This window comes from Kogia breviceps, chromosome 14 (genome assembly GCF_026419965.1).
Source record: "Kogia breviceps isolate mKogBre1 chromosome 14, mKogBre1 haplotype 1, whole genome shotgun sequence".
NCBI classification, from domain to species: domain Eukaryota; kingdom Metazoa; phylum Chordata; class Mammalia; order Artiodactyla; family Physeteridae; genus Kogia; species Kogia breviceps.
The window spans coordinates 23,010,707-23,035,730 of record NC_081323.1 but is presented as its reverse complement, the minus strand read 5'-3'; the positions used below and the strand labels follow the sequence as shown (position 1 = coordinate 23,035,730).

The following is a 25,024-nucleotide window of genomic DNA, read 5'->3' as shown; positions in this document are numbered from 1 at the left end:
TCTGGTCACTGCTTGTCCCTGGCACGTGGCAGTGCTCGTGGTGTATAAGCAGTTCTCCCATAGGAGAGGGTGATGTCATTTTTTTCCTCTTCCCTCCTGGAAGCAGCAGTCTGATGTCCTTCTGCTATCATAACATAGTGATCTGAGGGAGAAATAGGGAGCAGGCTGTATAGAGGGAGCAAGAAGGGCTCTGGTATTTCTCCTGATGGGCACCTGCAGCCTGAGGAGAGGACAAGTGGCCATCTGGAAGAGCTTTGCCCTCCTCAGGTGACAAGCTGCTCTCTGATCCAGAGCCCTGATGGAAGTTGCTCTTTGTCCAGCCAAGTCTGGGCATTCAGGAAGAAGCTCTGTAGCCAAGTGTGTGTTCTGTGGGTCATGGAACAATTGGTCAAGCTCTTCAGAGAGAGAGCTGACCACAGACGAGTACCACCTTCCAGGGAGAGAGTATCGCAAACGAGATAAGAACAGCTAATTTTGTGCTGGGCACTGTTCCAAGTCCTTTACTTGTCTTGTCTTGTGTAATCCTCAAAAAAAAAAAACCCTGTGAAGCAGGTACTATTGTGAGGACTTTATGGATTAGAAACTGAGGTGCTGATGAGATGGATTAACTTGAACCAGTATAGACACATCTAGCATGTAGTGGAGCCACAATTTGAATCTAGTTGCAGAACACATACTCTCACTTTTAGGCTCTGCTTTCTTTTAGGATTCCACGGAAGGATGCCCTGGCCCTGGGCCCTGGGCTTTGGAGTGGGGAATAGGAGTGCCTCCCTGTAGGAGACTTCTGTGCACATGGGTAATCCGAACGAGTGAGTGAGTTCTGCCTCTTGTCACCTGTCTGCCCCTGTTGCTCAGGGACTCACCTGGGTTAGCTTAGTCCCTGCTGGGCAGTTCTCCCTGTGAGCTCTGTCACCTATGGCCACATGTGACTTTACAGTCTTCAGCCAGAAGCCAGGATGAGCCTATGAATGCTTTCTCTCTTCCCTCTGTGTTTAGAGAACACAGGTTTCTATAGAACAATTTCCTAGAATATCTCTTCTTTTTATCCTCAGGGCTTACTCCTCTAATTGAAGCCTCAGGAGTGGACTCTTTAAAGCTTAATATGACCATATTTCTGACCAGCTGCAGCACTTGGGATGCTTTTAGTTACAAGTAACAGGAAACCCAATTCAATTTGATTCCACAATAAAGGGGATGTGTTAGTTCACGTAATAGGGAAGTCTATGGGAGGTATACTGCTCCAGGCCTGTTGGTTGTCTTATCGTCTCACCTCTCAGTGCTGTTTTCAGGTTAAACCCTTGTGGTCAGAGGATGGAAGCCAGTATCATTTAAGACTCCATGCTGCTTTATTCAAATCTAACAAGAAAGTAAGAGCATACCCTTTTAATAAACTTTGGACCAGAGTCCCGAGTTCGGGTTGGATTACTCCATTCCTGTCCCTGCCTTATGAACCAGTTGGCCCAGGCTCAGATTGTCTAAGTCTATGACTGTGACAAGGGGCATGGGATTACTTTTATAAATTTAAGTGAGTGTGAAGTCAGTCCTGTCCAAATCCCTTAGATGCTGCACAGTGAAGGAGGGGTAGAAGAGATGCTGGGAGATATCCACGATTTCGGCTACACCCAGCAAAATCTGCACAGCCAGGGAAAGGGTGGTGGTGGTGTTGAACTGTAGAGCAGATCCATGCCCTGTGCTCATTTCCTGTATCAGGGACAGTGCACAGGGCCCACAACATGGCCCAGGTCCTCAGACCCATAGGTCTGAGTTCATCTTTTCTATACACCAATTTATATGATCTTGCAGCTTCTCTGAGTTTCACTTCCTCCTCTGTAAAGTGGTAATCATGTTAAGGTAGATGTATTTTATGCAAAATTGAAGTCGATCAGTTTGAAGTTGTATGATATAAAAAGGGTTATGTATAAAATTTGAATTAATACAAATCCTACCAAATTGACAAAATTCATCACCCACATGATTTCAAAGCTGGTAGGCCAATGAAAGTGTGTTCATTATGCCTTTATTTTCTGGAAATATTAGTCATGTGAGTTTGAGTAACGTAGGGTCTTCGGGAATCTTTTGTATGGAATGAACTTCACCATCCTTTTGTTAACTGCCTGTTGGGTTCCCTAAAGGTTGTGATGCTGTTTTACAAAATGTGAAATGCAAAAAGATTGTTGTTGGAGAAGCCCAAAGGAACTACCATACTAGGTGATGACTGGGTATGCCCTGGCATTTGGCAATTTATATCCTGCATCTGGACCTTTCTGTCTCAAGGATCCAGAACCTAGGTGATATCTCTTCAGCCAGTTCTGCTAGTGATTGGGTTAATGCTGTTGGCATTTCAGTAAGCTAATGGAGACAGTTACTTTAGTTTGAAGGTCATTAAAACCTGAGTTTATAAATCAAAAACTGGATTGGGCAATTGTTGCTATATGTGTGTGGGTGAAGGTACATCAGATCCCATCAATCATTTGCTCAAATCCTTCCAGTGAAGTTATTCATAGTAAAGGCCAATTTCCTTGTGAAGCATAAAGATTCATTTCTTCTGTTCCAATTTATATTTTATTTCCTTTTCTTGTCTTATTGTACTAGATAGGATGTCCAGTACCATGTTGAAAAGAAGTATTGATAGGATACATCCTTGCCTTGTTCCTGATCTTAAGAGAAAGCATCCAGTTCTCACCATTAAATATGAAGTTAGTTGTGGGTTTTCTATAGATGTCCTTTATGAAATTGAGGATGTTTTCCTCTGTTCCTAGTTTTCTGATAATTTTTATCATGAGTGAGTGTTCGATTTTGTCAAATGCTTGTTCTGCATCAATTGATACTATACATAGAAAATCCTAAAGATGCCACCAGAAAACTACTAGAACTAATCAATGAATTTAGTAAGGTTTCAGGATACAAAATTAATGCACAGAAATCTCTTGCATTCCTATACACTAACAACGAAAAATCAGAAAGAAAAATTAAGGAAACAGTCCCATTTACCATTGCAACAAAAAGAATAAAAATACCTAGGAATAAACCTACCTAAGGAGGCAAAAGACTTGTACTTGGACAACTATAAAACATTGATGAAAGAAATCAAAGATCATATAAACAGACGGAGAAATATACTATGTTCTTGGATTGGAAGAATCAATATTGTGAAAATGACTATACTTCCCAAAGCAATCTACTGATTCAATGCAATCCGTGTCGAACTACCAATGAATGGCATTCTTCACAGAATTAGAACAAAAAAGTTTACAATTTGTATGGAAACACAAAAGACCCGGAATAACCAAAGCAATCTTGAGAAAGAAAGACGGAGCTGGAGGACTGAGGCTCCCCAACTTCAAACTATACTACAAAGACAGTATGGCACTGGCACAAAAACAGAAATATAGATCAATGGTACAGGATAGAAAGCCCAGAGATAAACCCGTGCACATATGGTCACCTAATTTATGACAAAGGAGGCAAGAACATACAATGGAGAAAAGACAGCCTCTTCAATAAGTGGTGCTGGGAAAACTGGATAGCGACATGTAAAAGAATGAAATTAGAAGGCTCCCTAATACCATACACAAAAATAAACTCAAAATGGATTAAAGACCTAAATGTAAGGCTGGACACTATAAAACTCTTAGAGGAAAACATGGGAAAAACACTCTTTGACATGAACCACAGCAAGATCTATCTTTTTTGACCCACCTCCTAGAGTAATGAAAAAAAACCAAAAATAAACAAATGGGACCTAATGAAACTTAAAAGCTTTTGCACAGCAAAGGAAACCATAAACAAGATGAAAAGACAGCCCTCAGAATGGAAGAAAATATTTGCAAACGGAGCAACGGACAAAGGATTAATCTCCAAAATATACAAACAGCTCATGGAGCTCAATATCCAAAAACAAACAACCCAATTAAAAAATGGACCTAAGACCTAAATAGACATTTCACCAAAGAAGGCATACAGATGGCCAAGAGGCACATGGAAAGATGCTTAACATTATTAGAGAAATGCAAATCAAAACTACAGTGAGGTATCACCTCACACCATTCAGAATGGCCATCATCAAAAAGTCTACAAACAATAAATGCTGGAGAAGGTGTGGAGAAAAGGGAACCCTTTTGCACTGTTGGTGAGAATGTAAATTACAGCCACTATGGAGAACAGTATGGAGGTTCCTTACAAAACTAAAAATAGAACTACCATATGACCCAATAGTCCCACTACTGGACATATACCCTATATCAGTTGATGTATTATTTTTCTTTTTTAGCCTGTTGATATGATGGATTACATTAATTGATTATCAAATGTTGAACCCACCTTCCTTGTATACCTGGAATGAATCCCAGTTGGTTGTGATATATAATTCTTTTTGTACATTGTTGGATTCAACTTGCTAATATTTTTGCATTTGTGTTCATGAGAGATAATGGTCTGTAGTTTTCCTTTCTGTAATATCTTTATCTGATTTTGGTATTAGAGTAATGCTGGCCGTGTAGAATGAGTTAGGAAGTGTTCCCTGTGCCTATTTCTTGAACACTGAAGGCCTTCCTGTCTTAGAATCTTTGCATTTTGCTGTCCCCGGCCTGGAAGACTCTTCTCCCAGATTTCTGCATGTTTTGTTCTCTCACTCCTTTCAGGTCTTTGCTCAGATGTCCTTTTCTCAGCGAGGCATTCTCTGACCATAGACTGTTAAAATTGCAAATCTCCCCTTCCCTCATCCCTTCTGTCCCCCTTCCCTGCTTTATTTTTTCCATAGCACTAATCACCTCCTAGAATACTATATGACTTACTTGCTTTCTGCCCCCACCCACTAGAATGTAGTTCTGTGAGGTTAAGGGTTTTTGTCTTTTTTTTGTTCATTGCCTTATCCCTCCTCCCTAGAATGCTGTTTGGAACATGGTGGATGCTCAAATATTTGTTAAATAAATGAATTTAAACCATGACTGAGGGCTTCCCTGGCAGCACAGTGGTTAAGAATCCACATGCTAATGCGGGGAACATGGGTTCGAGCCCTGGTCCGAGAGGATCCCACATGCCGCGGAGCAGCTGGCCCCATGCGCCACAGCTGCTGAGCCTGTGCTCTGGAGCCCGTGAGCCACAACTGCTGAGCCCGCATGCTATAGCTGCTGAGCCCGCATGCTACAACTACTGAAGCCCGCAAGCCTGGAGCCCGTGCTCCGCAACAGGAGAGGCCGCAGTGATGAGAGGCCTGCGCACAGCAACGAGGGGTGGCCCACACTTGCTGCAACTAGAGAAAGCCTGCGAGCAGCAGCGAAGACCCAACACAGCCAAAAATAAAATAAATAAACTAAAAAAACAAACAACAAAAAAACATGACTGATAATGTGGTTGTAGCCAAGCGAATGTGCAGAAATGAGTTGTTCTGCTTCTATTCCTGAGGAAGACTGTTTCCAGGATCAGAGGAAAAGTAAATATTGTTGATAGCTTTTGTGAATGAAATTTAGGAGGCATTTAACCATGTTTTGTTTATCAACTGCATGACTTTGGCTTAGTCACCTTATTTCTTTGGGCTCTGGTTTCTTAATCGTAGAAAGAGTACTTCTGTAAAGTAGACTAAGCTCTTTTCTAGAGTTCTTGTTTGTTGAACTTTGTTTCCCATTTGCAGAGTATTTTAACACGAAGGGAGCTTAGAGACCCTTAAGTCCTGTGTTCTTTCTTTCTTTATTTTTTTAAATTTTATTTATTTATTTTTGGCTGTGTTGGGTCTTCATTTCTGTGCGAGGGCTTTCTCTAGTTATGGCGAGCCAGGGCCACTCTTCATCGCGGTGCGCGGGCCTCTCACTATTGCGGCCTCTCTTGTTGCGGAGCACAGGCTCCAGACGCGCAGGCTCAGTAGTTGTGGCTCACAGGTCTAGTTACTCCGCGGCATGTGGGATCTTCCCAGACCAGGGCTTGAACCCGTGTCCCCTGCATTAGCAGGCAGATTCTTAACCACTGCGCCACCAGGGAAGCCCAAGTCCTGTGTTCTTTAGCCAGTAGATTAACTTCTACCTGTAGAGCCAGGCTTGCCAGCTGGAGGATGCAGTCCATCGTCCTCTCGTACAATTCCTCGATACCTGTTTGGGAGAGGGGCCTCGGAGGTCGTGCTGACTTGGTGCTGGAGAGCCAGATGAACCTGTTTTTAAATGTCTGTATGATCTCAAGCAGGTGTCATCACCTCACCAAGTTCCAATTTCCTCATCTGTGAAACTGGAATGATATACACCGGTGGTTGTTAGGGTCAAATGAGATGTTTGTGATATTTGCACACAGGTGCTCAGTTAAAATCAGTTGAACCTGACTGCTTATCCTACCCCACACTTGCTTTGTGATCCATCTTGATTCTACATCAGAATCACTTGGAGAGTGTTTTTTAAAAACCCTGATGCCCTTGAAAACGTTACGCTAAGTGAAAGAAGCCAGGCACAAAAGGTCACTTATTGTATGTATATGAAATGTCCGGAATGGATAAATTCATAGAGACAGATGCAGATTGGTGGTTGCCAAGGCTTGAGGGGTTGGGGAGAATCTGCTTAATGGTAAGTGGTTTTACTTCAGAGTGATGGGAATGTTTTGGAACTGGGGTAGAGCTGGTTGCACAGTATTGTGAATGTACTACATGCCGCTGGATTGCTCTTTTCTTTTTCCCTCCCTCTCTTCCTTCCTACCTACCTACAGGTTTATTGAAGCTTAATTGTTGTTCAGTGGACTGCACATATTTAAATTGTATAATTTGATGAGATTTGGCATGTATATATACCCAGCCATTACCACAATAAAATGGTAAACATATCCATTACCTCCTAAACTTTCCTTATGCCCCTTTAAAATTCCTCCTTTTTACTCCTCCCCCCTCTCATCCCCAGGTAGTCTCTATTCTGCTTTCTATTATATAGATTAGTTTTCATTTTCTAGAATTTTATATAAATGGGATCATGCAGTATGCATTAGATTTTATATGGCTCCTTTTACTCAGCATACTTATTTTGAGGTTCACTTACATTGCTGCATATTATTCATAGTTTATACTTTTATTGTTGGAGGTATTCCATTGTATGGATACACCACAGATTATTTGTCCATTCACCTGGTGATGGACATTTGGGTGATTTTCATTTTGGGAGGTTACAACTAAAGCTGCTGTGGGCATTCATATACAAGTCTCTGTGTGGACATAAGTTATCCTTTCTCTTGAGTAAATATCTAGGAGTGGAATGGCTAGGTCACAGGATATGTGTATGCTTAAACATATCTTAACACCTAAAAAGTAAGGCATGATCAATTATTTGAAATGCTATGTATGTTTGATAAGATAGAAGAAACAACTGGATTTTTGCAATGGTTAGGCTATTATTAACTTGAAAACTACAGTCTCAGTTGAGTGGTAGGTGGGAAGCTTTTCAGAGGGGAATTAGGAAAACTGAATTGAGAAGTTTGGCAGGGAATATTGATAACTTAAGAAGTTTTGCTGTGAAAAGTAGCAGAGAATGAAGTTGTGGTTTTTGGAAGATGTGAATTATTCCTTTTTAAGTGGATAATTTTATATTATATGAATTGTACTTCAATTATTAAGAAGAAGAAGAAGAATCAAGCAAACAAAATCCTGATGTTCAGGTTTCACCTCAAGCCAGTTAAATCAGAATCTTTGTGGGTGGGACCCGGGCATCCACTTTCTAAAAATCTCCCTTGGTGATTGCAATATGTAGCCAGTGTTCAGGAGTAGTGATCTAAGTGGGGTTGGCAGATTTTTTCTGTAAAGGGCCAGACAATAAATATTTCAGCTTTGAAGGCCATAAGGTCTCTGTCTTTACTCCTCAGATCTGCCATTGAAGTGTGGCAGCAGCCATGGTCAACATGTAACAAATGAGCATAGTGTATTTTCAATAAAACTTATTTATAATAACAGGCAGTGGGCCAGAGTTTGCCAGCCTCTGGTCTAAAGGCTTGATGATAGAGAAGGGGCTGCAGAGCTCTGAGGAGGATGGAAGGTGACCTCCCAGGCAGAACCAGACCTGGAACTCTGTTCTACTGACCATTTTGGTTCTTCACATTGTGCATGCTTGCTTACTTAAGCATAAACATCCCGGCATTGAAAACAAAATGTTAGAATGCCAGTACTTACACTTGTATTTAATTCTAGCTGCAAAAGACAAGGAGAAGAATAAAGAGAAGAAATTCAAAGAGTTTGTGAGGGTGAAGCCAAAGAAGAAAAAGAAAAAGAAAAAGAAAACCAAACCTGGTAAATTTTCCCCTGGGGCGTTTCACTTGGATTTCCTTACTGTAGGTAGGGAGGGGTTGCTTCTCCCCAGTCTTGGCCTCTGAGGAGAGGAAGGGCCAGCAGGCCTTTAATGGAGCCTGTGGGCTCGGCTCACGCCAGGTGCTACAAGGCCACAGTGGCATTTAGAAAAGCCCTCCCTCTTGCTGTGTTGGCCAGCGTGCTCTGTCACAATGGAAGTGCCATTGTAGGAGAGGATATGCAGGTGAATGACTGTATTTGTCTGCACACACAACTCTTAAATACACATCTCTGAACCCTTTCAAGAAAGGATTCATTTCTTAAAAAATGTGTGTCTAGCCCCAGCAAAAATGCTGATTTTTAAGAAAATGAGTGTTCCAGTCTTGGGAGCTAAAGGGATGCCACATTTTATTCTCAAAGTGGTTCTGGCTTAGAAAAGCAGTCTTATTAGAAAAAGGGGAGAAGGGTGATGGTGGGGAAGAAGCTTTTTGTTTTGAGGTTCTTGGAGGTAGCTAGAAGTATTAATTCCTAAATCTGTTCTAGCTGAATTGCTTCTGAGCATTTGAGCTCTTTGAACAGTGGAGCTGTTGGTTGGATGGGGTTGATTCTGGAATGCCCTAGTGATGTCTGAGGGTGCTAATTTCTTCCTGATCTTGTTCTTCAGAATGCCCCTGCAGTGAGGAGATCAGTGATGCCTCACAGGAGCCTTCTCCACCCAAGGCATTTGCTGTCACCAGGTGTGGGTCCTCACACAAGCCCGGGGTCCATATGAGCCCGCAGCTCCATGGCTCAGAATCTGGAAACCACAAAGGGAAAGTGAAAATGTCCGGTAAGGAGGCTCTGCTGGCTTGATCATTTGTACAGCACGGCAGTCTGAGAAGGCTGGATTTATGTTGATGTTGTAATCTACTCTCAGGCCTTCTGCAAGTAGTCTGTTAGGTCTTTTAAACAAGAAGTACATCAAATAAATAGGCCATTAGCTATACCTTCCCAGAACTTCCCTTCTCTCCAACTTTGGTCTTAGTAGAATGTCTCTTAGGTACCTCTAAGCCAGTGTGTCTATAACCAAATCCATTATCCCCCAACTCCTTGCACACCTGCCCCTCCCGGAGGTTCCTCCATTTCTTGTTGGTGGCCTCTGCATCTAACCTGGTTGCTTGGGGAAATCTGAGTCAACCTTGAAGTTTTCCCTTCTTTAGCAACTTATAGGGTGATTGTGAGTTTAAAAGTAGTTAATAAGTATATGGAAAGTATTTAGAACAGTGTCTGGTATAGAATAAGTGATCAGTAAAAGTTAGTTGTAATAACCACTAGTCAGGTACCAAGATCTAGTGATTCTGGTTCTGATTATCCCTGGAATCTGCCCCTTCCTCATGCCCCACAGTTTACAGAGTTTTAAAAGTGGCTGTGGATACAGACTGGGCTGTAAGCCAGGTCATGGCTGGGTCGGGTGAGGTCAAGGAACACATTTGAGTCGTTTGGGATGATGATCTGTGTGGCTCATGTGGAGTTGCAGTTTCTCTGCCAGTGAACTCTGTGACTGTGACCTTGAGCAGCCATTTACCTTGGGCTTCACTGTCAGGAAAATGAGGAAATGGAGTTCAGTTCGCTGCCAGGCAGCACATATCATTCGGGCTGTTAGTAGATGACAGGCCTGAGGAACAGATTGGAGTTTGCGTTTCCCCGTTCTGTGAAAGTTCACAGAAGAGAAGGTCTGTAAGTTCATTTCTACTCTTGACAATCTAGGGGTTTTTAAAAATTTTATAACTATAATTTTAAAAAGGGACTTTTGTTTTCCCTTTCCTCTCAGAAGAAGATAATGTGAGTGACTCCTCCTCCGAGAGCTTTCTTTGGAGCGATGAGGAGTATGGCCAAGACGTTGATGTGACCACTAACCCAGATGAGGAACTTGATGGGGAGGACCGGTACGATTTTGAAGTGGTCCGCTGCATCTGTGAGGTTCAGGAGGAAAATGACTTCATGATTCAGGTAGGTGGAGCTTCCAGGAGACACAGGTATAGAGGAACATAAACTGGTCCTTGGAGGGAATTTTGAGGGAATACAGTCTGAGGCCAACAAAAATAATGTCATGTCAGAAGCCCCAGATAGGCAGTACCGTCAGCAGCAGATTGAGCTTCGCTTACTGGCTCTGCTTCCTCTGCATCTCAGGCTGGTATAAATAGCCTATGACTAGAATAAGAGAGGACTTGAGGGATCACTGAGTCTAAACCTCTTATGCTCTGCTTGGGCCAGCTGGACCCACAAATGGGAAGGGCCTTGCCTGTGGTCACACAGTGAGGAGTTGAACAGTAGGGACCCAAATCTCTGGAGGGGCAGTTTGATCTTCCTGTGGATCCATATCTTCTCTCTCAGGTAAATTTTCTTTATGGACTACAGAGATGGAGGCCAGTTTTATAACTTGTCTGTTTCTTATTCTTCATCTTCTTGGCATTTGTATTTGTCATCTCCATTTCTGGGATGTGCCTGTTGGGGGGCCTCCCTGCCTGCTTGGGGAGACTATCACTGGCCAGCACCTGCTTGCCTCTGGCCCTTCTCTTGCTCTTAATCACAGTTATGGTGGAGGTGGCTGCTGCCTGGCTGACTCCAGGGAACCTGAGTTTTTTAAGTAAGTCATGTTTATGTTGGTTAGAATTCTTCTGGGAGTTTCTTTCTTTTTTTTTTTAATAGCCTTCATGGCAACTTCTGGGAATTCAAGGTAGATGAATGGTCTCGAATAGCTCCTGATATTTATGACCTTTAGTATGCATTAGGTCAGTGGTTTTCAAATCAGTTTTTCAGCATCAGGGCCCCTTTCCCTAATGGACTCTTTTCACAGAACCCCCAAATGTGTAACAGATAAAAGCAGAAGTTTTGGAAGTTCAAAATGAATAATTTTCACTTTTAAGTTCAAAAATGTGAATGGCTGGCTGGCCTCTTCCCATGGGGTCTAATATTCACGTGGGGTTGTGAGTGGTAGTTGCCAACTTGGAGCATTTCAGTGGCTCAGTTGTTTTCCTTTTTTTTTGAGACAAGCCTTTGAACATGGCCATTGTATGGGGACTTTTCCTAAACAGCATGCTGTGTAGTCACTTTGGTTAATCAGAGATGGGAAGAAAAGCTTTGTTCTGAGGACTGCGTAATACTAAGTTAGCCTAGCAGTACAGAATTATGTGTGCTGGTGGGCTCTGTTGTCTTAACATTTAAGCTTGGAGTGTGCATTTTTTGTTTTGTTTTGTTTTCTAAAATAGTCCCATTTTATAAAACACACCCATTTGTAGAATCTCTGAAGCTCAGTGGAATATAATTCAAAAACTTATGTAACATGAAAAACCATTTGTTTGTTTTTTCCCCTCCAGTAGAATTTTTTTTTTAAGTTTGGCTTTAAAAGTATGTTGAAGGGCTTCCCTGGTGGTGCAGTGGTTAAGAATCTGCCTGCCAGTGCAGGGGACACAGGTTCGAGCCCTGCTCCGGGAAGATCCCACATGCCATGGAGCAACTAAACCCGTGAGCCACAACTACTGAGCCTGCGCTCTAGAGCCCGCGAGCCAAAGCTGCTGAGCCCATGTGCCACGACTGCTGAAGTCTGCGTGCCTAGAGCCCGTGCTCCGCAACAAGAGAAGCCACCACAATGAGAAGGCTGTGCACTGCAACGAAGAGTAGCCCCGCTCGCTGCAACTAGTGAAAGCCAACGCACAGCAACAAAGACCCAATGCGGCCAAAATAAATAAATAAATAAATAAAATAAAAGTATGTTGAAGATCGTTAGTTTTCATCCTGTCTCTCTGGGCGTGTGCTCAGTTCTGGGCCTTGGAAGCCTGATCTGGTCCTCATTTGTCCTTAGAAATCATTAGTGGGTGAGTAATGAAGGCCTCTCCTGGCAAGGCTCTTGCAGCTAATCAGTATAAGAGATGCAGTTCTGACCCACCATGGTACTTTCTCCATTGACTATTCTGTAAGTGGCAAGGATCATGGGGCGTTTGGGGGGGGTAGAGCTTGAAGTGCCATTTTGTGCTGTGAGGAAACTAAGTTTGAAAAAATTGAGACCACACCAGTTGTTACATTGCAGAGTCAGGAACTGAATTCCATCGCCTGCTTCCCAGGCTCCACATGACCTTCCCCGCAGCTCAGCTCAGCACTGTGGCTTCCTGTCTGGCATTGTGGTGGTGACGAGCTCACTTCAGAACATCTTGGGTTTTGTTGTAGAAGACTCTTCTTTGCTGTCCACTTGTTGTCCAGCTGGCTTTGTGTTACAGAGGGACAGTTTCTGACTATACCTGTCATTGTGAGCAGGGTACCTTTTTCCACTCAGTAACTTTAGCAAAACGCATAAAGTTAGAGGGAGCTAACTGGAACAATACAGTTTAAAGTTTTAAAATGTATTCGTCTAGTTTTAAATATATTCATCATTTAGGAAAGTTCAAATCATTTTTTTCTTAAAATAAATTTTAAACTTACATTGATAATTTGCACCACCCTAGAAAACATTTAGAATTTGTTCCCTAGAAGATCAGAGAAATAGTTTTCTTTGATCATTTTCGTTATTTGGTAGCAGTGTTGCTCATGTATATTATTATTTGATTTTATTTACCAGTGCTAATTTAAATCATTGGAAGGATAAAATCCTACTTAGTAATCATGAATGTTTGAGAAATCTGGGTACCACACACAAAAAAATGAGCATCAGGAAACCCATTTAATATTTAAATTATTTTAATTGCTCTAAGGCAGGTTTTGGCAAACTTTTTCTTAAAGGACCAGAAAATAAATATTTTAGGCTTTGGGCCATGTGATCTCTGTCACAACTACTCAACTCTGCCCCAAGCAGTCAGAGGTAATGCAAAAAAATGAATGACCATGGTTATGTTCATATTATACTTTATTTACCAAAATAGGACTCAAGCTGAATTTGGCCTGTGGGCTGTAGTTTGCTGACCTTTGCCCTAGAGCAACAAAAATGTAACATTAGGTGCTAGACCCCAGTGAAAATTGTGTAGCGGCTTTAATAAGAAGCCCATTTTAAAAACTTTATTTGCTTTCCCTGGAGGCAGCCCTTGTCATCTTCTTGCGTATCACTCCAGAAACATTCAGTGGCTAAACAAGCGACATCAAATATATTCTCTCCATTTTTTTTCTTTCTTTTTGTGATAAAATATACATAACATAAAATTTACCATCTTAACCATTTAAAAATATATGTGGCATTAAGTGAACTGGCATTGAGTACATTTACATTGCTGTGCAACCATCTTTTTTTTTAACACAATGTTATTTTAATACATAGTGTTTTCAGTATCTTTTTTTCATTTAATAATATATGTTGAAGACCATTCCATTTTCAGATCTAAAAAAGCTTCCCCATTCTTTTTAATGGTTGCATAATGGATGGATCATCATTTATTTAACTCTTCCCTTGTTGATGGACATTTGGATTGTTTCTAATCTTAGCAGTGATGTAATAAATAATTTTGTGTAAGTATATCTGTGAGACCAAGTTTTGAAAGTAAAATTCCAGGACCAAAGTAGGCGTGCATTTATTATTTTGACAAATACTGGTGTCATAGCAATATTCTATAAACTTTCCCTGATGTACTAAAGAACGGTCTTACCAGCACCCTTGTCAGTACAGAGTACTATCAGACTTCTTTATCTTTGCTCTTCAGATAAGTGAAAAAACAATCTACTAGTATAGCCAGTTTGTAATTTATTTTAATATACTTAAAAATATTTATGATTGTGATTTTCTGCATTTCCAAGAACTACAAAGAAGAAAACAAGGATTACCCAGATGATTTTTACCCAGGGATAAATCACTGTTGTTATTTTAGAAGACATACATACACATGCATATATAAATGAAAATTATACTCTATAAACAGTTATTCATGAGAATAACACTTGTGTGATGAAAGTAGTAAATGTTTATTATAAAAACTTCAGGCAATACATAAAGGTATGAAGAGTTAATTGATATTTACATGTCATCCCAGAATCTAGAAATACTAATGTGTATGCATATTATTAGGCTGGTTTCATTTCACATTAATTTATATTCAATTTCCCTTACATTACTTTATTCTTATAATGGTTGCTTTGAACATCTTTTTATTTAAGATGTGTTTTTTTCCTTTGACCTGCCTGTTCATGTCCTTTATTCAGTTTTCTGTTGGATGGTTGGTTGTTTTCTTACCCATTTGCATAAGCTTTTTAAAATTTATTTATTTATTTGGCTGCACTGGATCTTAGTTGCAGCACACGGGATCTTTGTTGCTGCGTGCAGGATTTTCGTTGCCTCGTGTGGGATCTTTAATTGCGGTGTGTGGAATCTTTAGTTGCGGTGTGCGGGATCTTTAGTTGTGGCACTCTGGATCTTTTAGTTGTGGCATGTGGGATCTAGTTCCTGGACCAGGGATCGAACCTGGTCCCCTTGCATTGGGAGCATGGAGTCATAACCACTGGACCACCAGGGAAGTCCCTGTGTAAGCTTTTTGTAGATAATGTTCTTGTATCAGCTGTGAGAACAGTTACAAATATTTGTACCCACTTTGTTATCTGTCTTTTGGCTTGTCTTATAGTTTTTTTTGTTTTTGTGAGGTCATATATATCAAACATTTCTTTAATGGCTTCTGAGATTTGAATAGCAGTTGCTTCCTCATTGGAAGTTCATAAAAGTTTATAGAAAAGTCAATAAAATAATTTTTCATGGTTTCTTCTGGTACTTTTTTTTTTTTTTTTTTTTTGTGGTACGCGGGCCTCTCACTGTGTGGCCTCTCCCATTGCAGAGCACAGGCTCTGGACGTGCAGACTCAGCGGCCATGGCTCACAGGCCTAGCTGCTCCGCAGCATGTGGGATCTTCCCGGACCGGGGCACGAACCCATGTCCCCTGCATCAGCAGGCGGACTCTAAACCACTGCACCACCAGAGAAGCCCTCTTCTGGTACTTTTGAGGTTTCAATTATTTATTAAAAACCTTATAAATATTTGATCCGCCTGGAATTTATCCTGGTATAAGGTGAAGGCTCTCACTAACCAGTTGTCCCAACACCATGCCTTCTTATTGAAACGCCACCTTTATTTACTCTATTTCCATATGTAGTTTGGATCTCATTCTGGATTCTCTCTTTCATTGATCTCTCTGTCTATATATTTACTTGTACAATTCTATTTTAATTATTATACCTTTATAATATTTTTAAAATATCTGGTAGGGCTAGTACCCCCTTTTGTTCTTTTTAATTTCCTGGCTATTAGAATCAGCTTCTATATAGTTCCAGAGCTATTAATTTATTATTTTGTTGGCATTACATTATTTTCATATATTAATCCAAGGAGATCTGCCATCCTTATGAAAATGACTCTTGTTATCCAGGAATAAAGTACTTACCATTCATTGACTTCAGTCTCCATGTCCTTCAAATATTTAAAAATTTTCTTTACACAGACCTTGCATGTTTTTATTCTTAGTCTCAGATTTATTCTTAGATATTTTATCTTTTCTGTTATTGTTCTTGTTCACTTCTAAATTTAAACTTTTGGGGAATTCCCTAGCGATCCAGTACTTAGGACTCGGTGCTCTCACTGCTGGAGGGCGGGGCCCTGGGTTCAGTCCCTGGTCCGAGAACTAAGATCCCTCAAGCCGCGTGGCACAGCTGCCCCCCCCACCAAAAAAATTTAAACTTTTATTTAAAAAATTTTTTCACTGCACCACACGGCATGCGGGATCTTAGTTCCCCAACCAGGGATTGAACCCACGCCCCCTGCAGTGGAAGTGCAGAGTCTTAACCACTGGACCTCCAGGGAAGTTCCAATTTAAACTTTTTAAAAATGGATAATGTATATTAGCCAGACCCACATGAAAAACGTTATTTTGAAATTTTCAACTTAGGTGTTTTTGATTCAATTTTGGTGTATCCTAGTTCTTAAGACACGAAGTCTTTGGTGAGAGACACTTTCATTCTTAATTATTAGTCTGTTTTCTGCTACTAACTGCCTTTGTTGTCTCACAGCCTTTTCTTTCCCTCCCAGTGCTGCTCTCATTCTCTGCTCCTTTCTTTCCCTCTCTGCCTCTTGCCCCTTCTCTCTTTCCCCCTTCCCCAGGGAAGGCAGTGGAACCTAAGGGTTAAAAGAACTAGCCTTGCAGTCAGCCAGGCTTGTGTTCTGATCCACTGTTGCATCTTCTCAGCTGTGTGACCGTTGGTAAGGTTTAGAAAGAACAAATGCAAAGTGCTAGCATATGTTGAGTCCAGGAGGCATCAGAGTGAGTTAGCCTACCCATTCCTAGCAGTAGTAGGCTCTTAATACATAAAAGTTGAGTGCTGGGCTCTACTATATGAACTTTGACATGTGACCCATTGATTCCTCACAAACAACCCCACACGGTTGGTAGGAACAGTATCCTGTTTTGCAGATGGGGAAACTGAAGCCCAGGGTGGAGAAGTGACCTGTGCAAGGTCACACAGCTAATGAATGTCTGAGCCAGAATTCAAACTCAGGTTTTTGTCTTTCTAAGTTAACCTCCCTCTGAGAACTTAAACAGTTTTTCCTCTCTCTTTATAAAGTGATCAGAAAAGTGAAAGCCTCTAGAAATGGGAGGGAAAATAGTCATTTTTCTGAGATCAGTGCTGCTTAATTTAAATGTTCTTCATCTGTGCTGTCCAGTATGGTAGCCACTAGCCTCAGACGGCTGTTGAGTGAGCACTTAACATGTGGCTAGTGGGACTAAGGAACTGAATTTTAAACTTAGTTTGTTAACTTAAATGTTAAAAGCACAGGTGGCTAGTGGCTGCTCTGGAAGAGTGGTTGCAGCTCAACTCGCACTCCCTCCTCCTCCTCTCCCTCCCTCCTCCTTCCGCCTCCACTGCCCCTTTCCCCCTACAGGTGGGTCTTATTTTTGGATGGAGGATTCCTTCTGAGTTTAATTTTTATTGCTTCTTTAATTCTAACAGTGTGAAGAGTGCCAGTGCTGGCAGCATGGGGTCTGCATGGGATTACTGGAAGAAAATGTGCCTGAGAAATACACCTGTTATGTTTGCCAAGACCCTCCAGGTAGAGATTTCTGGAGTCAGGGATATTAACAATATGTAGCCTTTTCCTTAGCACAGCTGGCGGTGAAGCAGCCTGAGTGTCTGTGGTCTTGAGACTCATTTCTTCAGCATCGGCTAGACTCTGCCTCCTCCTCGCCTTTGTTGCTAGCTCACCTGGTGGCCAGCTGTCCTGAACTTGGCAGTAAGAGAGCACGTATGAAGAGGTTCACCTAGTGGAAGGCCTGGCCTTGAGCTAGAATTTTGTTGTGGGTGTGTGTGGGGGGGGGATAAAAATCATACAACATGAGCTCTACCCTCTTAACAAATTTTTAAGTGTACAGCACAGTATTCTTTATAAACTATTAGCACAATGTTGTATAGCAGATCTCTAGAACTTTTTCATCTTGTACAACTGAAACTCTGTATAAACTGTAGAATGCTGTACTGATTTGCATGTCATCCTTGTGTAGGGGCCATGCTAATCTTTTCTCTGTTGTTCTAGTTTTAGAATATGTGCTGCCAGAGCAAGCACCTTTTCCTTTTCTTGAGAGTTCATGAGGTTGTGGGCTCTGTCCTTGGCTTTTCAGGGCTGTTGAAGGGTTGGAAACCGGCCTCTGCTCCCTCTGGTGGCATCTGCCTTACATTGCATCGTTGACACCTGGAAGGGAGATACACGCCCTTGAGGGGAGGGGAAAGGTGTGTTTGCGAAGAGCCTGTCTGCCACCCAGAGCAGTGAATTAATTCCTTAGGATCCGTTCATTTCATTGTTCCTTGACAGCAGGGCTGGCCTGTGGCTCTTGGGTTCCCCTTTCCAGAAATCTCAGGGGTGGAGTATAAATCTGTGGTTCTTGTCTTGCTGTCAGTGGGATGTGACATCGTCACCATTCGTCACCTGTAAGGTTGCTCCCCTTGGGACCAGTCCCATGATCCCCTCACAGCTAGACAACGCTGGAGAGCCTCTGCTTCCGTTATTCCTTTTTGTCCTATGAGGTGGGCCTGGTAGGAGCTCCTATTCCTATTTTTGCTTATGAAATGAATGACTCTCCTAATCTCATGAAGCAGATTGGAATTAGAACTGACTTGTGGGACCAAGTCTCTTGATTTTGCTGGTTGTATAGGAAGGGACTGGGCTACCACAGTTCATTTTCCAGCAAGTAGGTCCCCCCGGGGCCTGATAACCTCTATTGTGACACTGTGCCTTCTTGTGCTAGATTAGTCTATAGACAGAGAGCAATCTGCCTCTGTTTTTTCCTTTATCCCAAGGAAAGAATATGGTCAGAAGATTAGTCCGTAAGTCATAGAATATAATTGATGGGCAGGATCTCAGAGACCACTTAGTGTAGTCTTGACATTTAACAGGCAAGCAACAGGCCCAGAAGGGAAATGATTGGCCTAAGATCACTCAGACAGTTAGTGCTAGATAGGAGATGACAACTGGTGTCTCTGACCTTTGTCTTGTAAAACTGGTAGTGCTGCTTTGAATCCTGCTGCTCAGGCTACCTCTGTGGCAGCTGCCTCTGAGATTCCACACATAATCCCCAGGGCTCCTTTAGGGCACTGTTTAAAAATCTCTTTTGTCTACTTTATTGTCTCTCACTCTTTCCGTCCACTTTTCTCTTTTTAGACATCGTATACACCATCTTTATCAATCCCTATGCACTTTCTGAACTTTTATAACTAAATTGCCAAGACTGGGAATAGATTTCTTGAATTGAGCGCCCAGTGACTGTCACATTTATTGACTATGTTTGATTCTGCAGTCTTGGACCAGAAGTTTAATCTAACAGATCTATTCTTTAATGGTTACTTAAAGGTATTGTTAACAGAGTGGAGGTGCATCCCCACCATGTGTCTTTGAAAAGCCAGAAAGAGTGCAAGGACCTTGATAGGGTTTACCCGGGTTATTTTAGGGTCTTTATAGCCATTGAGAGGTGAACAAGAGTCTGATTGGAAGCTGTTCCCTGGGCTTTTACAGCAGGAAACACTGTGCCAAGTCATGTGTGGTTGTGTTTCCAGTCCTTCCTTAGGACCCCTGTGATGAACAGGACCGCTGAAGCTGTTTGGTTCAACTGTCATTGTTACAGATGGGAAATGGAGGTCCAGAGAAGGGAGTGGGGGGCTGACCATTCATTTAGTTAGGCGGTAGGTGACAGTTGGAGGGGCACTTGGGGCTTCTTTCCATTTGATAAATCCATTCAAGATGGCTTTTGCCAGACACTGAGGATATAACCATGAACAAAACAATTCCTATTCTTCTGGCTTTTAGTGGGATTTGGACCAGCAACAGATGTCAAAATAAGTCATCTAAACAAGAACATGTTAGGTAGGGATGAATGCTTTGAGGGGGCAAAAGCCCTCAGATCGGGAATGACTAGGAGGCACGGAAGAGGCTTTCGTACTTTGGGAGGTAACCAATGGCCTCTCTGAGGAGGTGGTAAGGAGCCAGTCCTGCAAAGGCCTTGGGGAATAGTGCTCCACACAAGGGTAGGGGTGCTAGAGCAGAGACCCTAAGACCAGAAAGAGCTTGAATGTGTTCCCAGAAAGGGTGGGGCAAGGAGGGCAGGAAGGAGCCTGGGCGTGCCGGCCTCATTAAATCAGTCGGGGCTTTGGGTTTTCTTCTGTGCACGATAGGAAGTCATCAAAGGTTTTAAGTGGGAGAGGGAATGATGTGATTTAACTTTAACAAGATATCCAAGTTCCCACTCTACCTCTGGCCAGTTGCAGAGATCAGGAAATTTATATACTTTTCTCACTACCTTATCCCCAACACCTAGTAGAGAGCCCAGCATATAGTAGCTGCCAAATAAATGTATACTGGATGAATGAATGAACAAAATGAACACACCAGTCCATCTTTCCAATAGTTTGTGTGATAATTGTGCAATGATGAAATGGTCTGGGTTTCCTTCAGACCGAGGATTAACTAACTCTCATTGTCACTGCTTTAGGTCAGAGGCCTGGCTTCAAGTACTGGTATGACAAGGAGTGGTTGAGCAGGGGACATATGCATGGCCTGGCATTTTTAGAAGAGAACTATTCCCACCAGAATGCCAAGAAGATTGTGGCCACCCACCAGCTTCTCGGCGATGTGCAGAGAGTGATCGAGGTTCTGCATGGCCTGCAGCTCAAGATGAGCATCTTGCAGTAAGTGTGGCACCTGCAGCTTTGGGGATGAGTCTGATTTGGCGTGGGCAGAGGGCCCAATAAATATGAGAAATTGGAAAGCCACAAAATCAGTGATAAGATGGATAAGTTGGAGACTTTTATTTAAAATTCTCAGTTACATGATAAACATTCTTTTTTAAAAAATTAACTCTATTGAGGTATAATTTACATATAATTAAGTTCACCCATTTTAAGTGTTCATTGAGTTTTGGCAAATGTATATACAAACACTACTGTAATCAAGATATGGCGTGTGGGGACTTGCCTGGCGGTCCAGTGGTTAAGACACCACACTTCCAGTGTAGGGGGTTCAGGTTCGAACCCTGGTCGGGGAACTAAGATCCCATGTGCCACATGGTGCAGCCAAAAAATAAAATAAAATAAAATGCCTTAGAAAAAAAAAGAAAAAGAAATGGTGTATTTATAGTTTGTTTTATCTTTTTTTTGGTACCGCTCTGAGTTGTTTTTTTCTATTTTGGCTGCGCTCGGTCTTTGTTGTGGGCTTCTCTAGTTGCAGAGCATGGGTTCAGTTGCCCCGCGGCATGTGGGATCTTAGTTCCCAGACCAGGGATTGAACCCACGTCCCCTGCTTTGGAAGGCAGATTCTTAACCACTGGACGACCAGGGAAGTCCCTGTTCTGAGTTTTTGGGTTTTGTTATTTAAACTGTGGTAAGATATACATAATATAAAGTTTGCTGTCTTAACCGTTTTTAAGTGTACAGTTCAGTAGTGTTAAGTACATTCACTCTGTCGCAACCAATCTCCAGAACTCCTTGTGTGGAGCAAAACAAACTCTGTACCCATTAAGCAACTTCTCTCCATTTCCCCTCCCCTAGCCGCTGACAGCCACCCTTCTACTTTCTGTCTCTGTGAATTTGACTGCTCTGGGTACTTCATATAAATGGGATTCTACAGTATTTGTCTTTTTTTTTTTTTTTGCGGTATGCGGGCCTCTCACTGCTACGGCCTCTCCCGCTGTGGAGCACAGGCTCCGGACGCACAGGCCCAGCGGCCATGGCTCACGGGCCTAGCGGCTCCGCGGCATGTGGGATCCTCCCGGACCAGGGCACGAACCCGTGTCTCCTGCATCGGCAGGCGGATTCTCAACCACTGCGCCACCAGGGAAGCCCTATTTGTCTTTTTATGACCGGCTCATTTCACTTAGCATAATGTCCTTAAGGTTTGTCTATGTTGTAAGTTGTATCAGAATTTCTTTCCTTTTTAAGGCTAAATAATATTCCATTATATGTAATACCACATTTCGTTTATCCATTCATCTTAAACATCGTGGGTTTTTTTTTTTTTTGACCACACCTCACGGCTTACGGGATCTCAGTTCCCCGACCAGGGGTTGAACCTGGACCGCAGACTGTAGCAGTGAAAGCCTGGAATCCTAACCACTAGGCTACCAGGGAACTCCCATCCTAAACATTCTTGATTGGTAAACAAAGTAAAATTGACATGGCAAGGAGAGGTTAAGCAGGGCACATTCAGCAAGGGTATATGTTGATTTGGGTAAAAACCAAGCTGCTATAACAAAACCGAAAAAATAAAGGCTAAACAAAATGGAATTTTCTTTCTCACATAAGGCATGGTCCAGAGGTAGGCAGGGGTCCAGGCCAGGTAGGTGGCCTTTGTCCAAGATTCCAGCTATGGACATGGGGACTTGGGTTCCTTCTGTCTTATTGCTCTGGCATTCCATTAGGGTTAATCTCATCTGCGTGGTCCAAGCAGATGCATCTGTACCTCAACTCTGCTCTGACCCCCAGGAGGGGGAGCAAGTGGTTTCATGGACACACCTAACTGCAAGAGGCTAGTAGCCAGGTGGCCGTGTGCCCTGAACAAACTCAGGAGTGAGGGTGGAGGTGGGTGTAAGAGAAGGAAAGGATGGTTACTTGGGGAATTAACTGTTACTGTGACGGTATCTGTTGAGGTGAACTGAATCAAATGACCCTGTTTGGGATGTCTTAGACTAGGTATTCCCTCACATTTTATAAAATCAGAAAATTTTCCTCCATATAAGCCAAGTGAATTTCTTCTTAACGAGATGCCAGAAATTGACTGAGACAGGTGGAAGGTGAGGGCAAACCTCAGATGATGCTTCTGATTGTAAATGTTGCTATGTTTCTTTTCATTTGAGGATTCAGTCAGATGGTGTTCTCTTTCTTCTCACTGAAATACCAGTGGTCCAGCCCTGTCCCATATTCCAGAACCTTGTTCGTTCTGAATCCCCATTTAGAGCCTTCATCTTTAATTTTTTAATATAAATTTATTTATTTTTGGCTGTGTTGGGTCTTCGCTGCTGTGCACGGGCTTTCTCTAGTTGTGGCGAGCGGGGGCTACCCTTTGTTGCTGTGCGTGGGCTTCTCATTGCGGAGCACGGGCTCTAGGCACGCGGGCTTCAGAAGTTGTGGCACGTGGGCTCCAGTAGTTGCGGCACGTGGGCTCAGTAGTTGTGGTTCACAGGCTCTAGAGCACAGGCTCAGTAGTTGTGGCACACGGGCTTAGTTGCTCTGCGGCACGTGGGATCTTCCCGGACCAGGGATCGAACCCGTGTCCCCTGCATTGGTAGGCAGATTCTCAACCACTACTCCACCAGGGAATCCCCTAGATCCTTCATCTTTATAGCAGTGACTTTGTACTGGAATTAAATCTGACTTCTCCAGGAAGTTCAGGAGGGAGTATAGGGAGGTCTTGTTAGTCATTATATATGGAGAAAAGAACCTGGGAGACAGGGAGGTCGTCCCAGTATGTCTCTGTACACCTAGATAGTCTCTGCTATCACAGGCTCTGGGTCTTCGTTCTCAGAAATTTTGTTCCTAAGTGACCTGGTGGATTCCTTTTCAAAGGCAAACAGTAAAACTGGGAATAACTTCAAATGTTGTCATTTCAAAAGTAACATGCATGGCTGTGCATACCTTCTTCATTATTGGCGGGGCTTACAAAGAAAGGCCAGGGTCATCCTTGTGTAATAGCTGGGGCTTCAGATCTTAGCTGGGAGGGTGAAAATTGTAGGAGGGAGGAAGCAAAGACTTTTGTGATTTTTGTGCAAGAACAGGTCCATACTGTGGCCTCTATGCTCCAAGTTAACAGATTTCAGGCTACAGTAGACCTGAAAGTGAACAAGGACTCCCATTTCCTCTGATGCAATTATGATTTCAGAGGCGTGTCTGGGGTCCTAGGTTCCTGGTACAGGCTGTGATACCCTGTTGGAAGTGGTCAGGGACCCAGACTGCCTCGATGCTGGTGGTTTCCTCTCCTTCCCCAGTGGATCGGAGTGGTATTGGGGATTGCTAGGGTGGGAGAGCCGAGAAAGGATAGTTGTAGCCCCTTGTGAGCAGAATTTTAGGTTCTGTAAAGATCATTCCATGCTGTCCTATTTATGGCCTATTCCCTTTCTGCAGGAAGCCTTCAGGAAAGAGTCGGGGGTTGTGGGGGGTATCTTTATGTGGGAGTTGCTGCTGAGTTCCTGCTGATCTGGTTTTAGTGTTTCTCAGTTGGGACTGGTGAAGGTTATGTTTACAATTATACCATGAGATAATTCTCTGTATGTGTGGAACTGTACCGAGCATTATAGGATATTTAGCATCTCTGAATTCAGTGAACTGAATGCTGAGGTCACATATTTGACAATCAGTAGTCATTGTGACAGTTGGAAAGGCTCCCACACATTTCTGCACATCTGTGAACCAAATGTGAGTAGTACCCGTTCATCCTCCCACTTGCTTGCAAACACCCCTGCCAGCTAGGAACTGCTGGTAGCTGGTGGGCCTTACTCGGGAAGCCCAGTTTTTCTTCCTCCATCCTTTTCTCTTTTCCTTTCTTTCTTCATTTCATTTAATGATCCAAGGTTATAATGGAAGTTCTGGGTGGTAAACAAGAGTCAAAAAGGTGAAGTTTATCTCGAGTCGTGGCTTTTAAACTTAAATATATATCCCACAGTAAGAAATACATTTTATATCACTCACATGTACAAAACTGAAACTAAAATTTCACAAAACACCTACTCTTACTTAGAATGGTGCATTCTGGTATTTTCTGTTCTGTTTTTCCTTTTTTACAATTGATTATGATCCAGTAAATTAAAGACCTTCTGTTGGGTCAAACCTCAGATGGTGAATGATTGTGGGAAACTCTGAAGTCATACACAGAGTTTTATGTACACGTATATATGTAGCAAGAGCTTTCAGATTCTCAGAAGTGTCTGTGGCCCAAAAAGGGAGCAGAATCCTTTGTTCTTTAATAACAGATTTTCCTCTTTGGAATGGTGCGAACAGAAGATTTTGTTATTAATGGCCTATGCCTAGATGACTTCTGGTTACCACCTCCCTCCAGGGTCACCACTGGATTTGTGTAATTGAGTGCCATTGCATGCCAGGAGTATCGTGGCTGTTTATTAATAAGGTTATTTTTAGTAAGTCACATTTGAAGAGCACTTTACTGCCAACAAAGTACTGTACTTCCATTCAGATTAATTCACTTCATCTATAGCAAATTCAGTGGTTGCTGGCAGACAGGTAGATGTAACCATCTGCCAGATTTGCTGAGGAGGAAACGGGAATGAGGCTGGCTGAGTGACTCGGCCCAGCTGCACTGCT

The 25,024-nt window shown here is 42.5% G+C and overlaps 1 protein-coding gene and 1 non-coding gene across 21 annotated transcripts in view; one reads left to right on the top strand and one right to left on the bottom strand.

Moving 5' to 3' along the window:
- PHF20 (PHD finger protein 20) overlaps positions 1–25,024 on the top strand; it is a 134,894-nt gene that overhangs the window by 100,014 nt on the left and 9,856 nt on the right. For 19 of the 20 annotated variants that reach the window (XM_059037977.2, XM_067013666.1, XM_059037978.2 and 16 more), the window contains 5 exons: positions 8,144–8,242; positions 8,904–9,068; positions 10,050–10,228; positions 17,183–17,282; positions 20,209–20,404. In XM_059037977.2, coding sequence (XP_058893960.1) covers positions 8,144–8,242; positions 8,904–9,068; positions 10,050–10,228; positions 17,183–17,282; positions 20,209–20,404 — 739 coding nt within the window. The remainder of the gene's footprint in view (positions 1–8,143; positions 8,243–8,903; positions 9,069–10,049; positions 10,229–17,182; positions 17,283–20,208; positions 20,405–25,024) is intronic. The other variant, XM_067013656.1, reaches the window with a different exon arrangement.
- Positions 17,686–17,792, bottom strand: LOC131741939 (U6 spliceosomal RNA). Its single transcript, XR_009331291.1, has one exon. It is a non-coding gene; the product is annotated as a U6 spliceosomal RNA (small nuclear RNA).